Source organism: Taudactylus pleione, unplaced genomic scaffold (assembly GCF_031769625.1).
Source record: "Taudactylus pleione unplaced genomic scaffold, aTauple2 ptg000051l, whole genome shotgun sequence".
NCBI lineage: Eukaryota > Metazoa > Chordata > Amphibia > Anura > Myobatrachidae > Taudactylus > Taudactylus pleione.
The window spans coordinates 5,094,482-5,114,310 of record NW_028284453.1 but is presented as its reverse complement, the minus strand read 5'-3'; the positions used below and the strand labels follow the sequence as shown (position 1 = coordinate 5,114,310).

At 42.4% G+C, this 19,829-nt stretch overlaps 1 protein-coding gene across 2 annotated transcripts; it reads left to right on the top strand.

The window, feature by feature from the left end:
- Positions 1-7,339: 7,339 nt before the first annotated feature.
- PRMT1 (protein arginine methyltransferase 1) lies at positions 7,340-15,159 on the top strand. 2 transcript variants are annotated; one of them, XM_088462577.1, is made up of 11 exons: positions 7,340-7,467; positions 8,212-8,265; positions 9,970-10,071; positions 10,155-10,310; positions 10,873-10,936; positions 11,023-11,165; positions 11,365-11,452; positions 12,851-12,966; positions 13,698-13,848; positions 14,022-14,143; positions 14,224-15,159. In XM_088462577.1, the coding sequence occupies exons 1-11, from the start codon at positions 7,438-7,440 to the stop codon at positions 14,305-14,307; spliced, it is 1,110 nt and encodes a 369-aa protein (XP_088318703.1). In that variant the 5' UTR covers positions 7,340-7,437; the 3' UTR covers positions 14,308-15,159. The 2 variants fall into 2 exon arrangements, with proteins under 2 accessions (XP_088318703.1, XP_088318704.1); XM_088462578.1 differs by lacking the exon at positions 8,212-8,265 and having other exon boundaries at positions 7,342-7,467.
- The last annotated feature ends 4,670 nt before the right edge of the window (positions 15,160-19,829 follow it).

The window sequence follows — 19,829 nt, the reverse complement described above, 5'->3', positions numbered from 1 at the left end:
TTCCCGCATTGACTATTGCAAAAGTCTCCTTACTGGTCTACAAAAAACAGACTCTTGCCGCTACAATCCATTTTGAATGCAGCTGCGAGGCTGATCTTACGCGCCAAACGTTCATTGTCTGCTGATCCACTCTTGTCAGTCCCTCCATTGGTTACCGGCCTTCTACCATATTCAATATAAAATACTTACACTCACACATAAAGCTATTAACCAAACCACACCAACATATATCTTCCAACCCGACATCTCCGCTTTGCATAAGATCTGCGTCTCTCATCCATACGTATTACTTGGTCCCATGCACGGTTACAGGACTTTTTTCAGGCTGTACCCACCCTGTGAAATGCCGTCCCACCCTCAATAATGTTGGGTACACATGGGACGATCTGCACAACCAACGATTAACCTGTAATGCAGGACAAACGACATTGGGTGTACACACTGAAAGATATCTTTGAAAGATATATTTCAGTGAAGTCATCCTGCCACATCTCTGAACAGGCAATTATTGAAGATATTGTCCAAATTGGTCTGCATGTACGGATGACCAAATATATAGTTATCCAGCGGGAGGTCGTTCATTGCATACACACGGCATGATATAAAGGATGTATCGTTGAACGATATCGTTCATGTCATTCAAATATATCATCTCGTGTCTATGCACCTTAATGCTGGGTACACACGGGACGATCTGTACAACCAACGATATCGCTGAACGATTTCCCTGTAGTGCAGGACAAACGATATTGGGTGTATAGACACTGAAAGATATCTTTCAGTAAAGTCATCCTGCCATATCTCTGAACAGACAATTCTTGAAGATATCGTCCAAATTGGCCTGCATGTACGGACGACCAAAGATATCATTATTGTCCAGCGGGAGCGCGCATCATTGGTCGTTCATTGCGTACACATGGAACAATATATCATTATCGTTCAGTCTGTAGGCACCTTAAGACTTTCCGCTAGTCTCCAAACATTCAAGCGTTCCTTGAAAACTCACCTCTTCAGACAAGCTTATCAGATTCCAGAATCGCCCACATAACCTTCATAGCTTCCCTATCTACACGAACTCCCTTCCCACAGTATACTCATATCATCACATATTTTCTCTTTCTTCAATTTCACATCCTCCTAACCCTAAGCCAACTTTCCTGTGTGACTGGATCCTACAACGCACCAATAACATCTGCAATCTGATTGGACCAATTTGCAATATGTAACACCTATCCTTGTGTATCAACACCTATTTCCCTATAGATTGTAAGCTTGCGAGCAGGGCCCTCTTACCGCTATGCCTGTATGTTACTACCCAGTATTGCTCTATTAATGTTGTTTCCATTTGTAAAGCGCAACAGATAATGCTGCGCTATATCAGAAGCTGTTAATAAATAAATTTGGACAATAATCATCTTATACCACATTCATACACTTAATTTGAGAGCTCCTTGTTATTCAGTTACATTATCTTTTATTTGAAATTACAAATTTCTTAGTAGTCTTACCCAGGACTTGGACTCAGCACCTCTTACATAGACAGACAGGAAAGCTCCTTGGGGTAGATGTATTATAGCAGCACTTAATGTACCACTATAACGCTTCCCGCTTCGCCTCTTTACAGTATGAACATCTCATCGGCCGGAGAGGGGGAGCGTTAACTCCCCCCTCCGGCACTACCCGCTAGAGACCACTGCGCATCAGCCTAGTCCTGAAGTGCTGTGTGTCAGTCCCGGCCGGCTCCACTGAGCATGCGCGGGATCTTGCAAGTATCGCGAGATCCTTGCAAGCAGCCTGGTGCCGGCAGCCGCCTCAGCAGGGACAGCGCCGTCCCTGCTGTGGGGACAGGGCAGCGCGAGGCTGTAGCCCCCATCCCCATCGACCCCTAGCCCTCATCGGAGTAGCATTGTGACTGCTTCAATAAAAAGATTTGGCCCCTTTCAATTGTCTGTATCTTCATTTACCCACACCACCCACCACATTCCCCACCCCACGACAAACCACACCCCCACCACTACAGGAAGAGCACACCTTTTTCCTCTCTTTGACAATACCAGTCAAGCCTACCAGGGATGGGAAGGATTGGATACAATGTCTTATTTGAAAAAAATTATAAAAACCTCTAGAGGGTAAAGAGAAGTGGGATTGTAAATGGGAGAATGACAAAAGGGTATTGTTTAGAAATAAATCATGAAGAGTCTGAATACCATTTGCGCACCAGGACAGCTTCAGATTTGGAATTAAAGATTAGTAGATGGTAGGTGAAATTGTAAAATAACAGATAAACTATCCAACACTTTAAGAGTTGCAAGTGTCGCCCTGGATGGAGTTTTAGAAAAAAACTCTGGAGCTAGACGGGATCCACAGCAAGTCAAAAAGAGGGAATTTGCCCAGCATGTCACCCGCCAGCTTGACCCAAGATTTAGGGCTCTGGACCAGAGACCAATCACTAAGTTGACCAACCAGGCACATTGCTTGATAAAGTTCCAGATTTGGATAAGCGAAGCCCCCCACCAATCTAGACATCATAAGATACCTTTAGCAAGTCTGGCTCTCTTATTATTCCATATATATTCAGCACTGTATGAAATCTGTTTAGCCATGAGGAGGTGAGGGTCCTAGGGAGAGATCTAAATAGATACAGAAGTTTGGGAAGAGTCATTTTGACAACCGCCATTCTGCCCACCCAAGAAACCTTGTTGTTCATCCAGTCCTTTGTGAAGGCAATAAATTGTTTTAACAGGTGGCTGCAATTATATTCAAGGAGAGTTTCCTCTTTAGCTGACAAGAAAATGCCCAAATAACGAAGGGAAACAGATTGCCGATTATAATTATAATTGTGACTTAAGGGAAAGCAGAAGATTGGGGGGAACATTCAATGACAAAACTTCGATTTTAGATGTATTCAATATATAAAATGAGGCCGCAGAATATTCATAAAGCAACAGTTGTATGTATGGGAGAGGTTTCCGGATGGGTAACAAACAGGAGGACATCATCTGCGAAAATACATATTCTGTGTTGCAAGCCAATAATAAAGGGGCCACTAAGAAATACGGATACATTCTGCTAGGGAAGGGATGGGGAACCTCAGGCCCGGGGGCCGTATAAGGCCCCCGGAATCATTTGGTCATGCCCTTGGAGCTTTATTCTGCTAGCCTCATCTGGCTAGCAGGATGCCTAGAATGGCACCCTACAGCCAGAATCTATGCAGCAATGCCGCCTGGAGCATTCTTAGGAAGCTTCAGACGGTCACACAGCTGACATTACAGCATTGCTGTAATCACCGGCGATTGTAGCCCCGCCCCCGTGTGACATCACACGGAGGGGTAGCCCCGCCCCCGTGTTACATCATTATAAGGTTCCCCACCCCATAGGGGAGAAAGAGGACACCCCTGTCTGGTGCCATTGCTAAGAGCAAACAGGGAGGACAGGAATCTTGCTACAAACTCCTATATTTAACACACACATTTCATACTTTGAGGGGAATTCAATATGAAACGTAAACTTCGCTGTCGAAGTTTACGTTTCATATCGGAGCTTTTACCTGGGATAAAGTATCGGGCGCGCGCCCACTTATCCCCGTATTCAATATGAAACTTGAAACTAACGAAAACGGGAGCCTGCGAAGTGGGATTTGCGTAGTTACGAATTTTTCCTTAAAAAAATTGTAGGACCCCCCTAAAGTTGTAAAAACATGGGGGGATCATTATGGGTACCCCCGTTTTAGCCTGCAAATGAAAGTCAGGGATTTAAACAGCCGCAGCAGGTGTTTTTTTCCCGACATTGAAGAAGTGTTGCAGAAGAGCACTTAGGTTATTTTTTTCATTTTTTTTAAGTGGTCCCATCAAATTTGGGGTACATGAAAATGGGTACTAGCATATTTTGATGTCCCTAAATTAGGTTTTTAAAAATTCTGCATTTGTGCACCTGCCGCTATAAATCTATTCTAGAAAACACCTGCCGCATACTTGCAGAATAGCCCTGAACCTCTTTCCCTATTGTTAAACAATTTTTTCCCATATTTTTTTTTTTCACCCCAATTTTTTAAATAATTTTTTGGGGTGTCCCTATTTTTTTTTTTTTTTTACTTTTTTTGACAGTTATTTTTTAAATGTCATTCCCAGGGGTGCAGGCTATTTTTTTTAAGCCTGCACCCCTAAACCCCAATTCTGCACTTTTTTTCGCCACCTATTCAGTGGTGAAAAGTTATCCCCGTTTTTTTTCAAAGACTTTTCGAACCTACGAAAAGTCTTTGAAATTGAATAGTGTAAAACTGAAACCTGCGATAATGACGTCATAGGTGCGATATTAACGCAAAAAACTGAGTTTTCGCTCCATATTGAATTCCCCTATTTGTCTGCAGTGTAAGAGGTGATGGGTTCAAGTCCAGACACCTTACATATGGAGGTATTTGCTCCTGCGATGGAAGACTGCATATTCTAATTACATGAATCTACTTGTAATTGTCAGTTTAAAAACATTGCAACTAGGCAGATTTATGTAGTGTGCAGAGGTGTCACCGGGTCTGGTGACACCTGGTGCGCACTCTGACTATCCCTGCGCCCCAAAATGGGGCGTTGACTAAAATAAAGGGACATGGCCTCGGGCGGGATCCCGATGACATCAATTCGGGGGCAGCCCACACCACAGGAGATGCTGGGCTGCCCCTGGAGACTGGGATGTCAGCTCCTCTTCTATAAGAGTCAGAATTTTTTGCAAAGAAACAAAAATTAAAGACAAATATGCCTTTGTTGGGGCACTCTTAGAGAACAAATCATTAGTTAATTTGTATATGGTAAATGAATAATGAGATAAAACTTAGCATTTAATATAAAACCTAAAATAAATTCTCTCTTGTAGGTAACTAATAAAGACAAAGGTAAATAGTACCGAAAAAAGTACACACATATATACAGTATCTTCCTCAATGTATTAGGGATAGAGATCATCAAAGTGATCTTAGATTCAGGTGAGCAACATACACGTAAATATTACAATTAATGAGCATTAATTACGAAATAAGCACAAATGGCAAATTGCTGACCATCACAATATGAGTGTGGCGTGTAAAGCATATATGTATATATCTATCACACAATGTGTTATAGACAAAAATTACCAGTTTAACTTAATTCCAGGTGGTCTTTGTCCACCTGGAATTAAGTTAACCTGGTAATTTTTGTCAACCTACAAGATAATTTATTTTAGGTTTTATATTAAACGCTAAGTTTTATCTCATTATTCATTTACCATATACAAATTAACTAATGACTTGCTCTAAGAGTGCCCCAACAAAGGCATATTTGTCTTTAACTTTTATTTTTTGTTTCTTTGCAAAAAATTCTGACTCTTATTGTGTATTGCACAAATCCCATGGGCGCACCACCAACCTAGTGTCATCTCACTATGTTAAATATATACGATAGACCTTTTATGTCTTTCATTCTATTAACCATAGTGGATCATAAATTTAATCAGATTATTTTTTTTCTATTTATTTTGTGAACCTGTGTGGACTCTACCCCCCTTTTTCCTGTAGCTCCTCTTCTCAGGAGTCAGGTGTTGCAGCAGAATGTCACACTGCAGCACCCGTCTCCTGTCACTGCAGAGCCGGCATTTTGGTGCACCCCCTCCGAGGGCGACACCCGGTGCGGTCCGCACCCCTCATGAATGCCACTGGTTGTGTGCAGCCACACTTCCGAATCCCTGCAGTCACACACTACATAGATTTGCTCAGCTACAATGCTGATTATTTTGTACAAAAGTATTTTGTGTCCCATATAGTTAGAATTAGAAGGCTTCCTGTGTGGGAGCGGATAGCTCCATGTGTTGTGAGGTGTCTGGTGAAATGTATGCTTTAAATAAAGGAGGATGTGACTGAAGGTGCTTGGGAGGTGGCCATATGGTGGGGGAGTCGGCCACCTCCTCCCCAACTGTTGTCTATCATTTACTGGTCAGAATGTTCTCAGTATTATGTATAGGTCACTAGAATGTTATGTCTATTGTATATAGGTCACTAGACTGTTCTCCGTATTGTATACTGGTCACTAGACTGCTCTCTGTAATGCATATAGGCAGGGTCGTATTAAAAGAGGAGGGGACCCCTCCTCTCCCCAGCTGCCGGCAGTGCACTGACCGCAGCAGTAGGCTCTGGGCACTAGTCTATGCCCAGTCTACTGTGCACCCACTATTTTCCTGGCGATGCCAACAGTAAGCTATCCTGAGACCATTCATGTGTAAGGTTGCTTCTCAGCCAAGGGAGTGGGATCACTCACAATTTTGCCTAAGAACACAGCCATGAATAAAGAATGGTACCAAACATCCTCCAAGAGCAAGTTCTCCCAACCATCCAAGAACAGTTTGGTGACATACAATGCCTTTTCCAGCATGATGGAGCACCTTGCCATAAGGCAAAACTGATAACTAAGTGGCTCGGGGGAACAGAACATCGACATTGTGGGTCCATGGCCAGGAAACTCCCCAGACCATAATCCCATTGAGAACTTGTGGTCAATCCTCAAGAGGCGGGTGGTCAAACAAAAACCCACAAACTCTGACAAACTCCAAGCATTGATTAGGAAAGAATGGACGGCCATCAGTCAGTATGTGGCCCAGAAGATGAATGACAGCATGCCAGGGTGAATTGCAGAGGTTTTGAAAAAGGAGGGTCAACTGCAAATATTGACTTTTTGCATAAACTTAATGTGATTGTCAATAAAACCTTTGACACTTATGAAATGCTTGTAATTATACCTCAGTATACCATAGTAACCTCTGACAAAAAGGTCTAAAAACGCTGAAGCAGCAAACTTTGTGATAACCTATACTTGTGTCATTCTCACAACTATTGTCCATGGCTGTATAAACCCTCTACCTAGTGTTGTGTACAGGTGACACTTCCCATGGATCCCTCTGTGCTGCGGCTCAATGTACATAAATCACCAGCACAGACTGCACCATTATCAGCGCACTGACTGGTATTTTCCGCATCCCTGTTATATGATGCTTCCCCATTCCTAACAGGACGGGATATCCGTGTAATGATGATGACTGCTGGACCGCGTGGAGCCGCCACAATAGCGGACACATTTGGGCACAACGCTCCCGCCAACAGCATCGTCTCCTCACACAGCGCCGCCATTTTATTGGATTCAGGTCGCCGCGCACTCACTGACACATAGCGCAGATCAGTGCCCGGGGCGGTGCCTCGTCTGAAACTCCCAATCAGAAGGTAAAGAGGCGTGACCTAAAGCCACACACCCCACCATAGCCTTCTGTGAGAGGGGCGGGGCTGTCTCCTGCGGTGGGCGTGGCCGGAGCGACGCTATATATATAGAGCCGGGCCTGGCCGCATGTCGCAGTTCTCTCTCTCGGGAAGCCGTCCTTCATCTCTCGGCTCCTTGTGTGGTGTGAGGGAGGCTCGGCGCGGACAGCATGGCGGAGGCCAGTACCTGCAACATGGAGGTAACACGAGGCGGGGAATGGCGGCCGGTTTCATTCATTCGGGGCCGGTGTGGGCGGATGGCGGGAGGCAGGGCCTTCCTTGGGCGCCGCGCTCAGGGTAGCGTGGTTACTGCTGCTAGGCCGGCAGCGTGTTGCCCCCGATTGTTCCTGATTGGGTGGTGGGGGGCAGGTTAGGTCTCCTCACACCGCGCTTTCCCCCGTGTCCCCCCCGGCTCTGTACACGGCCGGCCCCGCCCCCATGCCGGAAACACAAAGGCGGCCTTGTGCGGCCCCACGTGTGCCTGGCCGGCTGCTGCGCTGCCCACATACCCCGGCCTATGGCTCCTACCCCTCACATGGGGTATCTAGTACATAGTATATGGATTCTATAGCCTAGTCATGCCACAGCCTGGCTACTCCTACCCTGGCCTATGTCTCCTACCCCTCACATGGGGTATACGAATATATTGTGTACAGATCCTATGATATAATGCTACAGGCTGCCTACGCCTGCCATCATACCACGGTTTGTCTCCTACCCCTCACATGGGGTATACTAATAGTGTACAGATCCTGTAATGCTGCAGTCTGGCCGCCCCTACCCCTGTACCCTGGCCAGGGGGATTAGTAATACATTGTGTACTTATCTTATGGCCTAGTAGTAACCCATGTAAGTGTTCTCATTATTCGTCATTCCTTATCCGTCAGTTACCTGCTGTAGGACCTGAGACTAACGTAGTGTCTTTCCTTGTTACTTTCTCCTAGAACTTTGTAGCCAAGTTGGCCAATGGGATGAGCCTGCGGACCGCAGTAGAAGATGTAAATATCCTTTGTGCATGGCTGATTATACTTTGGCCAACTTGGCTATGAAAGTGGTATATAGCTAGTCTGTGCTTTCATTGTGAGGGTGATTATTACACTGTTCTGGTTTTAGTGCTGTTTGAAGGTTTTTTTTTTTTTTTTCTCCCTCTGATGGGACCTTTGAATGCTAGCAAGGTGTAAGACCATAGAGGGGCAGATTCACTTAAGTTTTAGCAGCTCCCTTTGCATATTTATTTGTCTGTACCTCCATAGGCTGTGTGCTGAATCTGCTTTTAGTTATTGCATTTGGCTGTTGCACTTAATTTAAACTGCCCCAAAGGGTTATTTTGTATTCTTGACCTGTGGCATTAGTGGGCTGATGGAGCTCCTTAGTCTAACTTGGCAATGCAGGTAACTGATACAGGGATCTAGGTATGTGATGGTAAACATGGAATTTTAGTGACAGTGGTGTTTGTCTGAAGTAACTTATTGATTTGGCTTCCTGCTTTCCCAGGGTACTGGGTATTAAGTATGGGTTCAATCTTGGGTGTTTCATGAAACTTACCCAATAAATGAGTTCCAATTGGAAATGACTCTTTGCTGTAGTTGACGTGAAGGTGTCCAACTTTTCTACAAATTGCAAATCCACAGAAGTGCATAAAGTGGTGAAACCATTATTGACCCAAAAAGTGACACCTGAGATAGCAGGACCATATAGAAGGCTGTTGGTGGCCATGAGGAAAGTACTGGAGTCTTTGTCATATGGCTAGTTTTTAGACATTTGGGGTACAGTAAAATGTCTGTAGTAGTTTTTCAGTGCTTTTTATACCTGACTGTAATAAGTTGAAACACTTTTACCCCATCTGCAAGTTCAAATACCCCTCTCCTGTCACTACACCTCTGCATACCTGTCCCACATCAGTTAACACAGGTTTCCAAATTCTGCTATTTTAAGGGTATCCTTGCTTGAGTCTAGGAGTCACCTGTGCTCAACTATGGCTATCCTTAAAATGTAGTTTGTCAACCTGATTTAACCCTTGAGCTATTTAAAATTCACCTGAAAATGCATCTTTATTGGCCAGACTATACTATTTAAACCCCAGAAGTGAGTTTTCATTGAGGGGTGTACCAGAGGTTCTGCACTGTCCTGACTTTTTTACCTTTTAGAATAAAGATTTTTACCTACCTTTTTCCTCCTGCTCAGGGGATGTACTGAAAAAAATCAATGCAAGTTTGGAATAATATAGCAAATATAATTCGGTGCAAGTTTGCCCTGTGAACGGTTCGCAGGACCGGGCTCTCGCCTAATAGGGTTGAGCCTTATCTTGTATCAGTGTAAAGCCGTGTATCCTCGACGATATAATGAACAATAACGAAATCGTTCATTATATTGTCCAGTGGATATGCAGTCAATGGCAAGCGATGTGCGCTCCAGCTGGCTGTTGACAATGTCGTTCATCCCCCAAACCTGCTGTTCATCCTGATATTGTCAAGTTGTGCAGGTTTGGGGATGAGGGAGGGTGCTGGCCCTGAACAATACATCGTTCAGTGTGGGGACACTACATGATATCGCCATGGAGTGACTTGTGTAGTGGATATGCACCTTAACTCGTATATCATATGCCAGGTGATTGAGTGGGTGGATAGGGTTTCCCCTCTTATAACAAGTAACTGGGTCTTACTGGCCTAAATGTCACTTTAGTTATATACTCTCTCATCTAGGTTTCCTGTACTCAACCAGAAAATGCCATAAAACCTACAGCAGAAGAAATGACATCTAAAGATTATTACTTTGATTCGTACGCCCACTTTGGTATCCATGAGGTAAGTTGATTTTGTTTTCTTTCTTTTTTTTTTTTTCTCTAAACCTTGTTTGCTTAACTAACTCTTAACCACTTATCTTGCAGGAGATGTTGAAAGATGAAGTACGGACACTGACTTATCGTAACTCGATGTTTCACAACAGACACTTATTTAAGGACAAGGTGGTCTTGGATGTAGGCAGCGGAACAGGAATCCTCTGCATGTTTGCAGCTAAGGCTGGGGCAAAGAAAGTAATCGGGGTAAGGAAACCTGTCTGCATGTAGTTGGCTATCAGACAACTGGGAGTAAGGGAAATACCTTTTGTCATTCTGATCTCTGTAATACATGAATGTTAAAGGTGCATACACCGATTTTTTTTTTTTTTTTTTTTAAAGATTATCAATAACTATAGTTGATCGTTGAGAAAATAATTCACTTTCTGAGTTAAAACAATGAACAATTATCCATGTTTGTAGTTGTCAGACTGACCAACTAAACTATTTTCAGTAAGGGACTATGCAAAAATTGTTTGTAGTTCAAAAAAATCGTTCATTACACTTTAAAAAATCTGACAGATAATCTGGCAATCATTCATAAAACAATTGGTAACAATAGTTGTGTATGCAGCTTAAGAAGTAACATTCTTAAATTTAACAAAATAAGCTGTAGGGGCCACACCATTCTATTTCTACAGGAGGTTTTGTATGAAACCTGCTCACTCCTTGCCACATTACTGGTTAAGGCTTTTTTTTTTTTTTTTTCTTGGGTGTCATGCTAAAAATGTTCTGACCTTTAATCCCTTTTTTAAAATGCCATTTTCAGATTGAGTGCTCAAGTATCTCTGATTATGCCATCAAGATTGTGAAGGCCAACAAACTGGATCATGGTATGTCTTTACATGCTGATGTAGAAGTGTCACTCAGTCTCCTATAAGCACCTCCACTTGGTGGTAACTGTTGCTGCTCTCCACAGTTGTAACAATCATCAAGGGGAAGGTGGAGGAAGTTGAACTGCCAGTAGAGAAAGTGGACATAATCATCAGTGAATGGATGGGATATTGTCTGTTCTATGAATCCATGCTGAACACGGTTATCTATGCACGGGACAAATGGCTGGTAGGTTTTACTTTCACACATTGCATCTGAGCAAAGATTTTATCGTAGATATGTCTGCAGCAGACAAGCAATTCTCACCTCCCTTAACAAAGACCATGTGTTCCACCTGCTGTTGATGTGTTAAATACCGCGTGTGCCAGGCAGCAGGCATGATTGGTGCTCATATAGGTTACATAATGGCAATTTTTGGTTTCTTTAGACACCTGATGGTCTCATATTTCCTGACCGTGCCACTCTTTATGTGACTGCTATTGAAGACAGACAGTACAAAGACTACAAGATTCACTGTAAGTATTGCTTAAATTGTTCTATAGACTGCTTATAATCTAAATTTAGGGCTGATCTGTAGATTATGCCTGAAGATTAAGTGCTCTGCCTAGTGGGCTGCACCTGTGAAAGTGGCAATTGGTGCAACAGGTCAGTCAGAAATCCTGCAATTAGTCTCCATTAGGGATGGCCATCAAATAGTGGTTAGAAGTTCTATTGCAACATGACTTGCAATGTCCTGTTGCCATGGCAAGCTATCCATGCAGTGTTAAACACTAATGGCTGATTCATGTGCACCATAACCAGAAAACTCACACATTGTACAGAGGAGCTTTGCTGTAGGAACGGTTTCCTAGTGTCTGAAGCTGATATTGATGTGATGCAGCATCAGAAGATAAGGGACTATGGCAATTGAAATGGGACAACTACTTTAAGCTGGGAGCATTGCTGGTGGTCAACAATCTGTTTAAAATGCTACACCACAAATGGTGCTTGATTCCGATGTATGCAAACTCTATTTTTGTACATCTGATTGTGATGGGACTGCGCATGACCCATTCTGCATGTGGAGAATGGGGCCTGCTTCCTTGTGCACAGCGTCCCACGCTGCCATATGGGGGTTGCGCAGCCTGCATTTCCAGAAAACAAGTGTGCTGGCCACTTTTTCTGGGGGTGCCAAGGCCAGTGTCTCTTTTATCACGAAGATTTACTGGCCTCCCAAGCAGGTAGGAGGTGGCCATTCTGAGTAAGCTTGGGCTTAATCAGATGCCGATGCTGCAAATATCGAAACTGGCTGCCATATTTTGTTCTGCGTGGATGCAGGCATAACAGATGTTGGCAGGAATTTTTTTTTCTCACCCTCCCCATCAGATGCCCCAGCATCATTAGCCTGTTTTTGCACAGCAGTTTCTTTTAAAGATGCAGCTGTTCAAAGCTGCATACACGTAAAGATTCTGTCCAACTAGTTGGTTGGAATGAAAATCTGGTAAGTAATAAAGCAAATGACAATCAGAAATTTGGTACCAAACACCGGAAAATTGATAATGTTTAGATCAAACATTTAACGACCTTGTCTAACCATTTTCATGTTTTCTGACATATATGAGCAAATTACTGATCAGTTACTCCCATACATTACCAGATTTTCATTCCAACCAATCAACTAGCTGTATGGTTTGACAGAATCTTTACTTGTGTATGCGGCATAAGTCTACAACAATGAAGCTGGCCCATGGCATGCTGCTCCTACAGGCAAATGTACTGTTGCCACCCAGTTACATTAGCTCAGCTGCAGGTGCCACCTGGATGAGTACACTGGAAGTTGTTTAAATTTTCATATGCAAAAGCCATCCACTAAGGGGCAACTTTTGTTTGACTAGACCTTTAATGTTTACCTGCAATGTGCTCTAATCTTGCAGGGTGGGAGAATGTCTATGGATTTGATATGTCATGTATCAAGGATGTAGCAATCAAGGAACCCCTTGTTGATGTAGTTGATCCCAAGCAGCTGGTTTCAAACTCGTGTCTTATAAAGGTATGTAACCTGCATATACTAGTCCAGTATCTCCCTACATCCAACTCACTAGTCTCATGGACATAATATGGACTTTTATCCATCACATCATGATCTATAAGTAGTAACTTGCAAATTTGTCTAGAATATAAGCTTGCAGGGATGTCAATGTTAAGCTTGCTGTCCTAAGTCTTAAATAGAATGAAACAAGGTGTAATGTCTTAAATGAATTTCAGGATTTGCCTCTTAGATGTGGTGACCCTTTTTCTCTGGGAGTCCTCCCTAACAAAGTGCTTGTGGTAGAACTTAGCTGGGCTTGTCTGGTACAAACTTTCCCATATGAAACATGCACAGGGGATTTGGCACTTGCAAAACCTTGATTGCTTGTTGCTGCCAGCCAATATTGCCAGGGGTTATATTGGCAGTAAGTGGGTTTCTACTATGGTATCTTAAATCCAGCCATAATGCCACTTAAATTCAATAACAGATTTTGGTCACCCAGTTTTTGTAAAGGTCATTATCCTGTTTTGGGGTTTGCATGGCACCTCTCCTCTGGACTTTGATACTTGTTCTGTTCAATGAGGGCCACAGGAGGGAGTTGACTGCTTCAGTTAATGGCGTCTATTGGTTTAGGGCTAATTGGAAGCAGCAAATGAGCTTATGTAGATGTGGCCTGTTAAGTGCAGAAGGTTGTACAGAGCCACTTGTTCCATGGAAAATTCTTTTTTGGCTGACATTCTTTCCATTTGCAGGAAGTGGATATCTATACGGTTAAGGTTGATGACCTAAGCTTTACCTCTCCCTTCTGCCTCCAAGTGAAGAGGAATGACTATATACATGCCCTAGTTGCTTATTTCAACATAGAGTTTACACGCTGCCATAAGAGGACAGGCTTCTCTACAAGTAAGCATGTTTCTGTAGCTGGAAAGACTGAATAAATGGTTAATGTTATACTATAACCTGTCTTCTATAAGCCTGATATGGGCACGTAATTATACACTTAAGACTTGACTAAACGCAAAAGTCTTGCCAACAAAATAACAATCCAATATGAACTCCTAACATTCTCATTCTAGGTCCAGAGTCTCCCTACACTCACTGGAAGCAGACTGTCTTCTACATGGAAGATTATCTCACTGTTAAAACTGGGGAGGAGATCTTTGGGACAATAGGCATGAAGCCGAACGCCAAGAATAACGTAAGGCGACAATTGAGAATCAATGTGTATAAAGTGTGCGAGTCCATAAACATGAACCTAACTTTCTGCCTTTGTTATAGCGCGACTTGGATTTTACCATTGACATCGACTTCAAAGGTCAACTCTGCGAGTTGTCATGTTCCACAGACTACAGAATGCGCTGAGATGAAGAGCAGCTGACCAGCCTGAAGACAATGCATCATTTATACATTTAGCTGTGTGTTTTTATTTACATATAGCATACACATTTTAACCCCTGCTGCTATCCTTGGGAGTGGGGGGTGGATTTTTAGTGCCCCTGACCCATCTTGAGTTTAGTGTCCTGGCTGCACTAATGACTCGGTCTTCACCTCCATAATGGCCACCACGACTGGAGGCAGTCTCATTCCACTGGATTCATCTGTAAATGATCCTGGGTGGACTTTGTAAACCAGAGGTCCTCAGTCAGGCCTCACTAGAGATGCAGGGTTTTACTACACCAGTCCTCAAACTGCTCCTGTCCTTTTGAGCTTCCACTTCAGGACCTTTTTTTTGATGGGTCATTCCTGCATATAGTAGCCCTAATACTTCCTATTGCTCAGTCTGTCACCACTACCTTCAGTGCCACCCTGGCATGAACTACATATTGGATATAACTATATTCCCTAGTCTCAGAGGTGAGGGGGAGCCGTCACTTAAGTGCTGAAGGGGTAGAATGCATGGCTCGGCTTTAACAGAACTTCTCAATCTGGCAGTGTTCATGGATGTTTTTAAATTAGTCACTCCTAGTTGCAATTGGAATTAAATAAACACAGCAGGTGCACTACAGTCAGTTTAGGTGGAGGGACAAGTTCACATCTCTACCATTTTGTACTGTTTTGTATGTCCCTTTTCAGAACACAACATGGAAAGGAGTTTTTTTTTTTTTTTTTTTGTTTTACAGATTGCTCGAAGGCTGCCCATTGTGACTGTTTCATAAGTTATAGTTTTTATATGGTTACATTCATAATGAAATTAAAAAGTGAACTGTGAATTAGTATGGTCTTATTGCCTTTTGTGTTCAAGAAACAAATTGCAGTGGGGGCTTTAAGCTTGGCAGCTAACTGCCAGTTGGACAACTTAATTGGCTAACTTTTCCAATGTTAACTTATACTGGACCAGGTTTAAATGGCTATTTACATAATGTAAAAATACAATGCAGTAAAATACTTCACAGTTTAATATGTTTTACCTAACATGGTAAAATCTTAAAACCAGCACCTTGCAGAGCTCTTGGTTTGCTGTGGTCCAGTTACACAGCACTGACCTCGGGTCAGTGTGGATGTGAGTTTTGAAAGATATTTTATGTAGGGACTGTATAGAGGGGAGGTAATGGGGTAGGCATCTTATGGAGGTTATGTGGGTGGTTCTGGCATTTGCTCAGATTACCCTGAGCAGTAAGCCTTCAGTTAATACTTATGGGTTTGTAGGCTAGATGAAAGTCGTGTGTGTGGGGGGGAATTCCAGAAATTTGTGCCAGGAAGAACAGACACTGCACTCTGCATAGATTGTAGGGGGTCAAGTCTTTTTGGGGGCTGGGGGGAGATACCCATAATTTAGTCTATGGCAATTATCAATTCAGAAGATACTGCAAAAATGTACATCAAGTTCATGGATTCATCACCTGGATGTGAAGATGCATACACTATGATCTGTACCACCAACAACTTGAAATATCTTTCAGTGAGTCATCCTGCCACATCTCTGAACAGGGAAAATTGACAATATTGTCAAAGTTGGCCTGCATGCATGGACGAGGATAGATATCTTTATCGTCCATGTGGTAACATGCAGACCAAGGGCTTGAAGCATAAGAAATGAGTGAACAAGAGTGTCAAATGCAGTGGAGATCCACAATTAAAAATAATTGACTTTAGACTTGTCGGTGATCAAATCATGGACTGCCTTAGTGTGGTCTCTGGTGTGTTGGGAATGAAAGCTGGTCTGAAGAGGGTCCCACAGGTTGTGTGGCAAAATGATATGAGATTGGTATAAGCAAGTCTCAGCTTAGGGAGGCAAGAGGGCTGAGATGGCAGGGGTCACTTCATAGGTAGTAAAGTTTGGTTTTTCAGAGTAGGAGCGATCGCTGCAGGCTTGGGCAAGGATGGAAAGATTAAGGATTTTTGTCAAGGACAGGAGACAGGGCTCAACTGACTTGTGAGGGTATAAGAACAAGAGTAAAGAGAGACTTTGGGCCATATTCAATTGGCAGTGAAAACTACATTTTTGCCAAAAAGGCAGTTTTCCCTCAGACCAGGTGAAGGAAAAATGCTAAAACCCTAGATTTGACAAAAGGTGGGGATTTATTTCAGGACCCCCCCTCCCCCAATGATGGATTGCCCTAAAAATTGAAAGTTGTGTAACTTGGCAAAATACTAATTTTTCACATTTTGGGAGAAAAAAATCCATTGAAAATGGGTTTAATGTGTTGGGTCTGGTATTTCAGGGGGCTAAATGGATGAGTCAAGTGTGTTTTAACAATGCATGTGGTTGCAGCAGTTTTTTTTTTTTTTTTTTAATCGAAGTGCCCTCTTACAACTCATATACTTGCACCCATTTAAACATACGCCGAATTTGCATGTGACAGTAACTACCTGAGAAATAGCTTTCTATTTTGTTTTTAAATTCTAAGTGCCCTAAATACTTTTATTACGGCAAATAATACACTTAAAATTTCTGATGTACATCCCCTAATTTTTTGGGGTACAGATGCAATTTCCATATTTCTTTGCCTGGTTCTATTTTGACGACAAAAATCGGCCAATTTTGCCGCTAATTGAATCCGACCCTTTCTTAATTTTTGGGATCACATGAAGAGAAGGTGCCAGAGGGTTCAAGAAAGGAGCTGGCTGAGGTAGAGTATACCATTTCATGTCAGATCTTACCACTCTTGTCCTAGTAGGAAGTAAGATCTCGGCTAATTGTAGCTGGTGGGTTGGTTGAGGTAGGGACAAGAGGAGTTTTAAATGCATTAAAAACTGCTTGGGATTAGGATCTTGAGCAGATGAGATTGGATATATGTTTGATGGTGTTCAGAACCTTCCGATAGCGGTAGACAGCCTTATATGTGAGTAAGTCATTTGGAGTATGAGAGTTACGCTAAACCTACATTACAAGACTTTCTGTAGCCTTAGAATGCCTGGCTGGCATCGAGACTGATGAATGTGAAGAGGAGCTGGATCTACTTCACCAAGGGCTATTTCTAGGGACTTGTTAAGTTGTGGTGCAGCAATATCAGGAGAGGTGAATGGAAAAATTGCTGCAGAGATAGAAAGTTGTTTAAAATGAAGGTCATATTACTGAGGGTTTGACAGAGTTTAATAACAGAGCTTGCCATAATGGAGGAGAGATTGCAGTTGCATATGAATATACATTGAACATGTGCTATCACTGCTCTAGTGTACAAGCTTGTAAAGCCCTTAAATGCATTATTTCTGGAAGCGGGAGTCTCGTAATGATTTATGCAGCCCTTCATAGCAGCAGCTATAGTCTCTGCTGATTAGGAGCAGATGGCTGCAGGGGAATAGTGTCTGCGGCTCTCCTTAACATCTGCACCGCTAGATCACTTGTCAGCTAGTAACCCAGCATCACTGCACGGGAAAAAGAATATTGATCTACGAAGCAATCAATGTAATTGGTCTCTCCGCTGCTCAGGAGCTACAGTAGTGCATCTGCACACAGTTTTTATTTTTTATTTCTTCGATGGCAGGTAAAATAGAGATAATTGACTAAATAAAGTGACTTAATTTCTTTAATGGTTGCTGGGCTATGAATGTTGCTTCATGAGCCAAAGGAAAATACTTATGGATCCTGCATTGAAGAAATACATCAGAAAGTTATTTGGCATACAGCCTTCCACGTTTCCGTGGCTATTTAGAATCCACGTAGGAGAGATGTGCCTCATTAGTGATGAGAAGAGAACGTCTCTGAAGGAGGCGATCGCAATGTCACATGGGTGGTTCTCAGGGAAAAGTAGCATTCTACTGAATGTGGTCGATGTGACCTTAGCCAATTAATTGGGAACTGTTCCTGTCACACCAGAGCAGTTTGCATGCTGTAGTTTTATACTGTTTACCTAAATTGTAATACTGAGTGTATAATAAGAAAACCATCTGATCTCCAATGCTCCATGTTTAAGGACAGTCTGATTAAGAGAAAAAAAAAAAACCCTGTATGGCAGAGGTTCCCAAATTTGGTCCTCAAGGCACCCTAACAGTCCAGGTTTTAAGGATACACAATTGGTTATGTCCACCCCAGAGTACACTGCTGGCTATAGTGATGTTTGCCTACCATTAGGTGATCAACTACATCTCTCAGACTCTGAAGCAGAGAGCATTTTGTTTAAAGCTAATTTACAGGATTGCTCTGATGTTGAATCTACAGAAAAGCTTGTGGTTCAGATGAGCAGATTAAAAAAAAAAAAAAAACATGAAGTTGACTATTACCTTCATGGTGTATCCCTTTCTGATTATTATAGGGATAAAAAAAAATCCTAATATTCCGACTGTAGGTCGTTATAAGCCGGAGTTCTGTCACCGATGTGCGGCGGTTTTGAATAAATGTTCATATGACTTAATACTACTAGTAACTGAGGAATCATGCAAAGAGTTGAACCTTGTAAAAGAGAAAATTACAGGTTAAGTCTCCCATATCCAAATATTCCGAAATACAGAATAATTTTGGCATGACTGAGATAATGAAACCTTTTGATGGTTCAATGTACAGAAACTTTGTCTAAAGGCCCCCATACACGGTGCGATTCAAAGTTTGTAAGATGAGTTGTACGATTGCCCTTGAAATTTTTCATAAGATGTGGTCAAATGGTGTACGATTGGTCGTTCCGATCATAGTATAAGATGCATAAAAGTGTATCACATTGTACTCAAAAGATCGTAGAGCTCTCTGCAAAACCATCTGATCTGCGATCCAACTAAAGGATGGCGGGGACGCACATCGGGATCACAGAACACACAAAATACACCTATTTTCATACGATTGGTCTGTACAACCTGTTGAAACCGTCCATATCAGGTAAAAAATCATCCTGTGTATGGGCACCTTTAGGCACAAATTATTAAAAATATTATATAAAATTACCTGCAGGCTGTGTGTATAAGGTGTGTATATGAAACATAAATGAATTTCTTTTCTGTACACAAACTTTGAGCCACAAAATTATTGAAAATATTGTATAAAATGACCTGCAGGCTGTGTGTATAAGGTGTGTGTATATAACGCATAAATGCATTATGTGTGTATAATGGGTTCCCATTCCCAAGATATTTAATTATGATATGCCAATACTCCAAAATACCCCTGGTCCAAAGCATTTTGGATATAGGAGACTCAACCTGTATTAGCTTTGAGTCTGCACATCTTGCTACAATCAATCTGATACGACTGTTAATTGGTTAAAAAAAAAACCTTAGATTAACAAATATCGAGCTGACCTGGTGCAATTCAAACTACAAACTGTGAATAGAGATTATGCTGAACTGAAGGTGTACAGATGGGTTTATAATCGTGGTCCAAGTAGAGAGAGAAGACCTAAATTCTGCAGACAGAGGAAATTTCCTCTAGAAACTGATATCTCCAGTGGGGTTGCCTCTTCCAGTGAAACAGAATGTGCAGACTGAGCACAAGCCTCCAGCAGCTGTAAGCTCCCTTT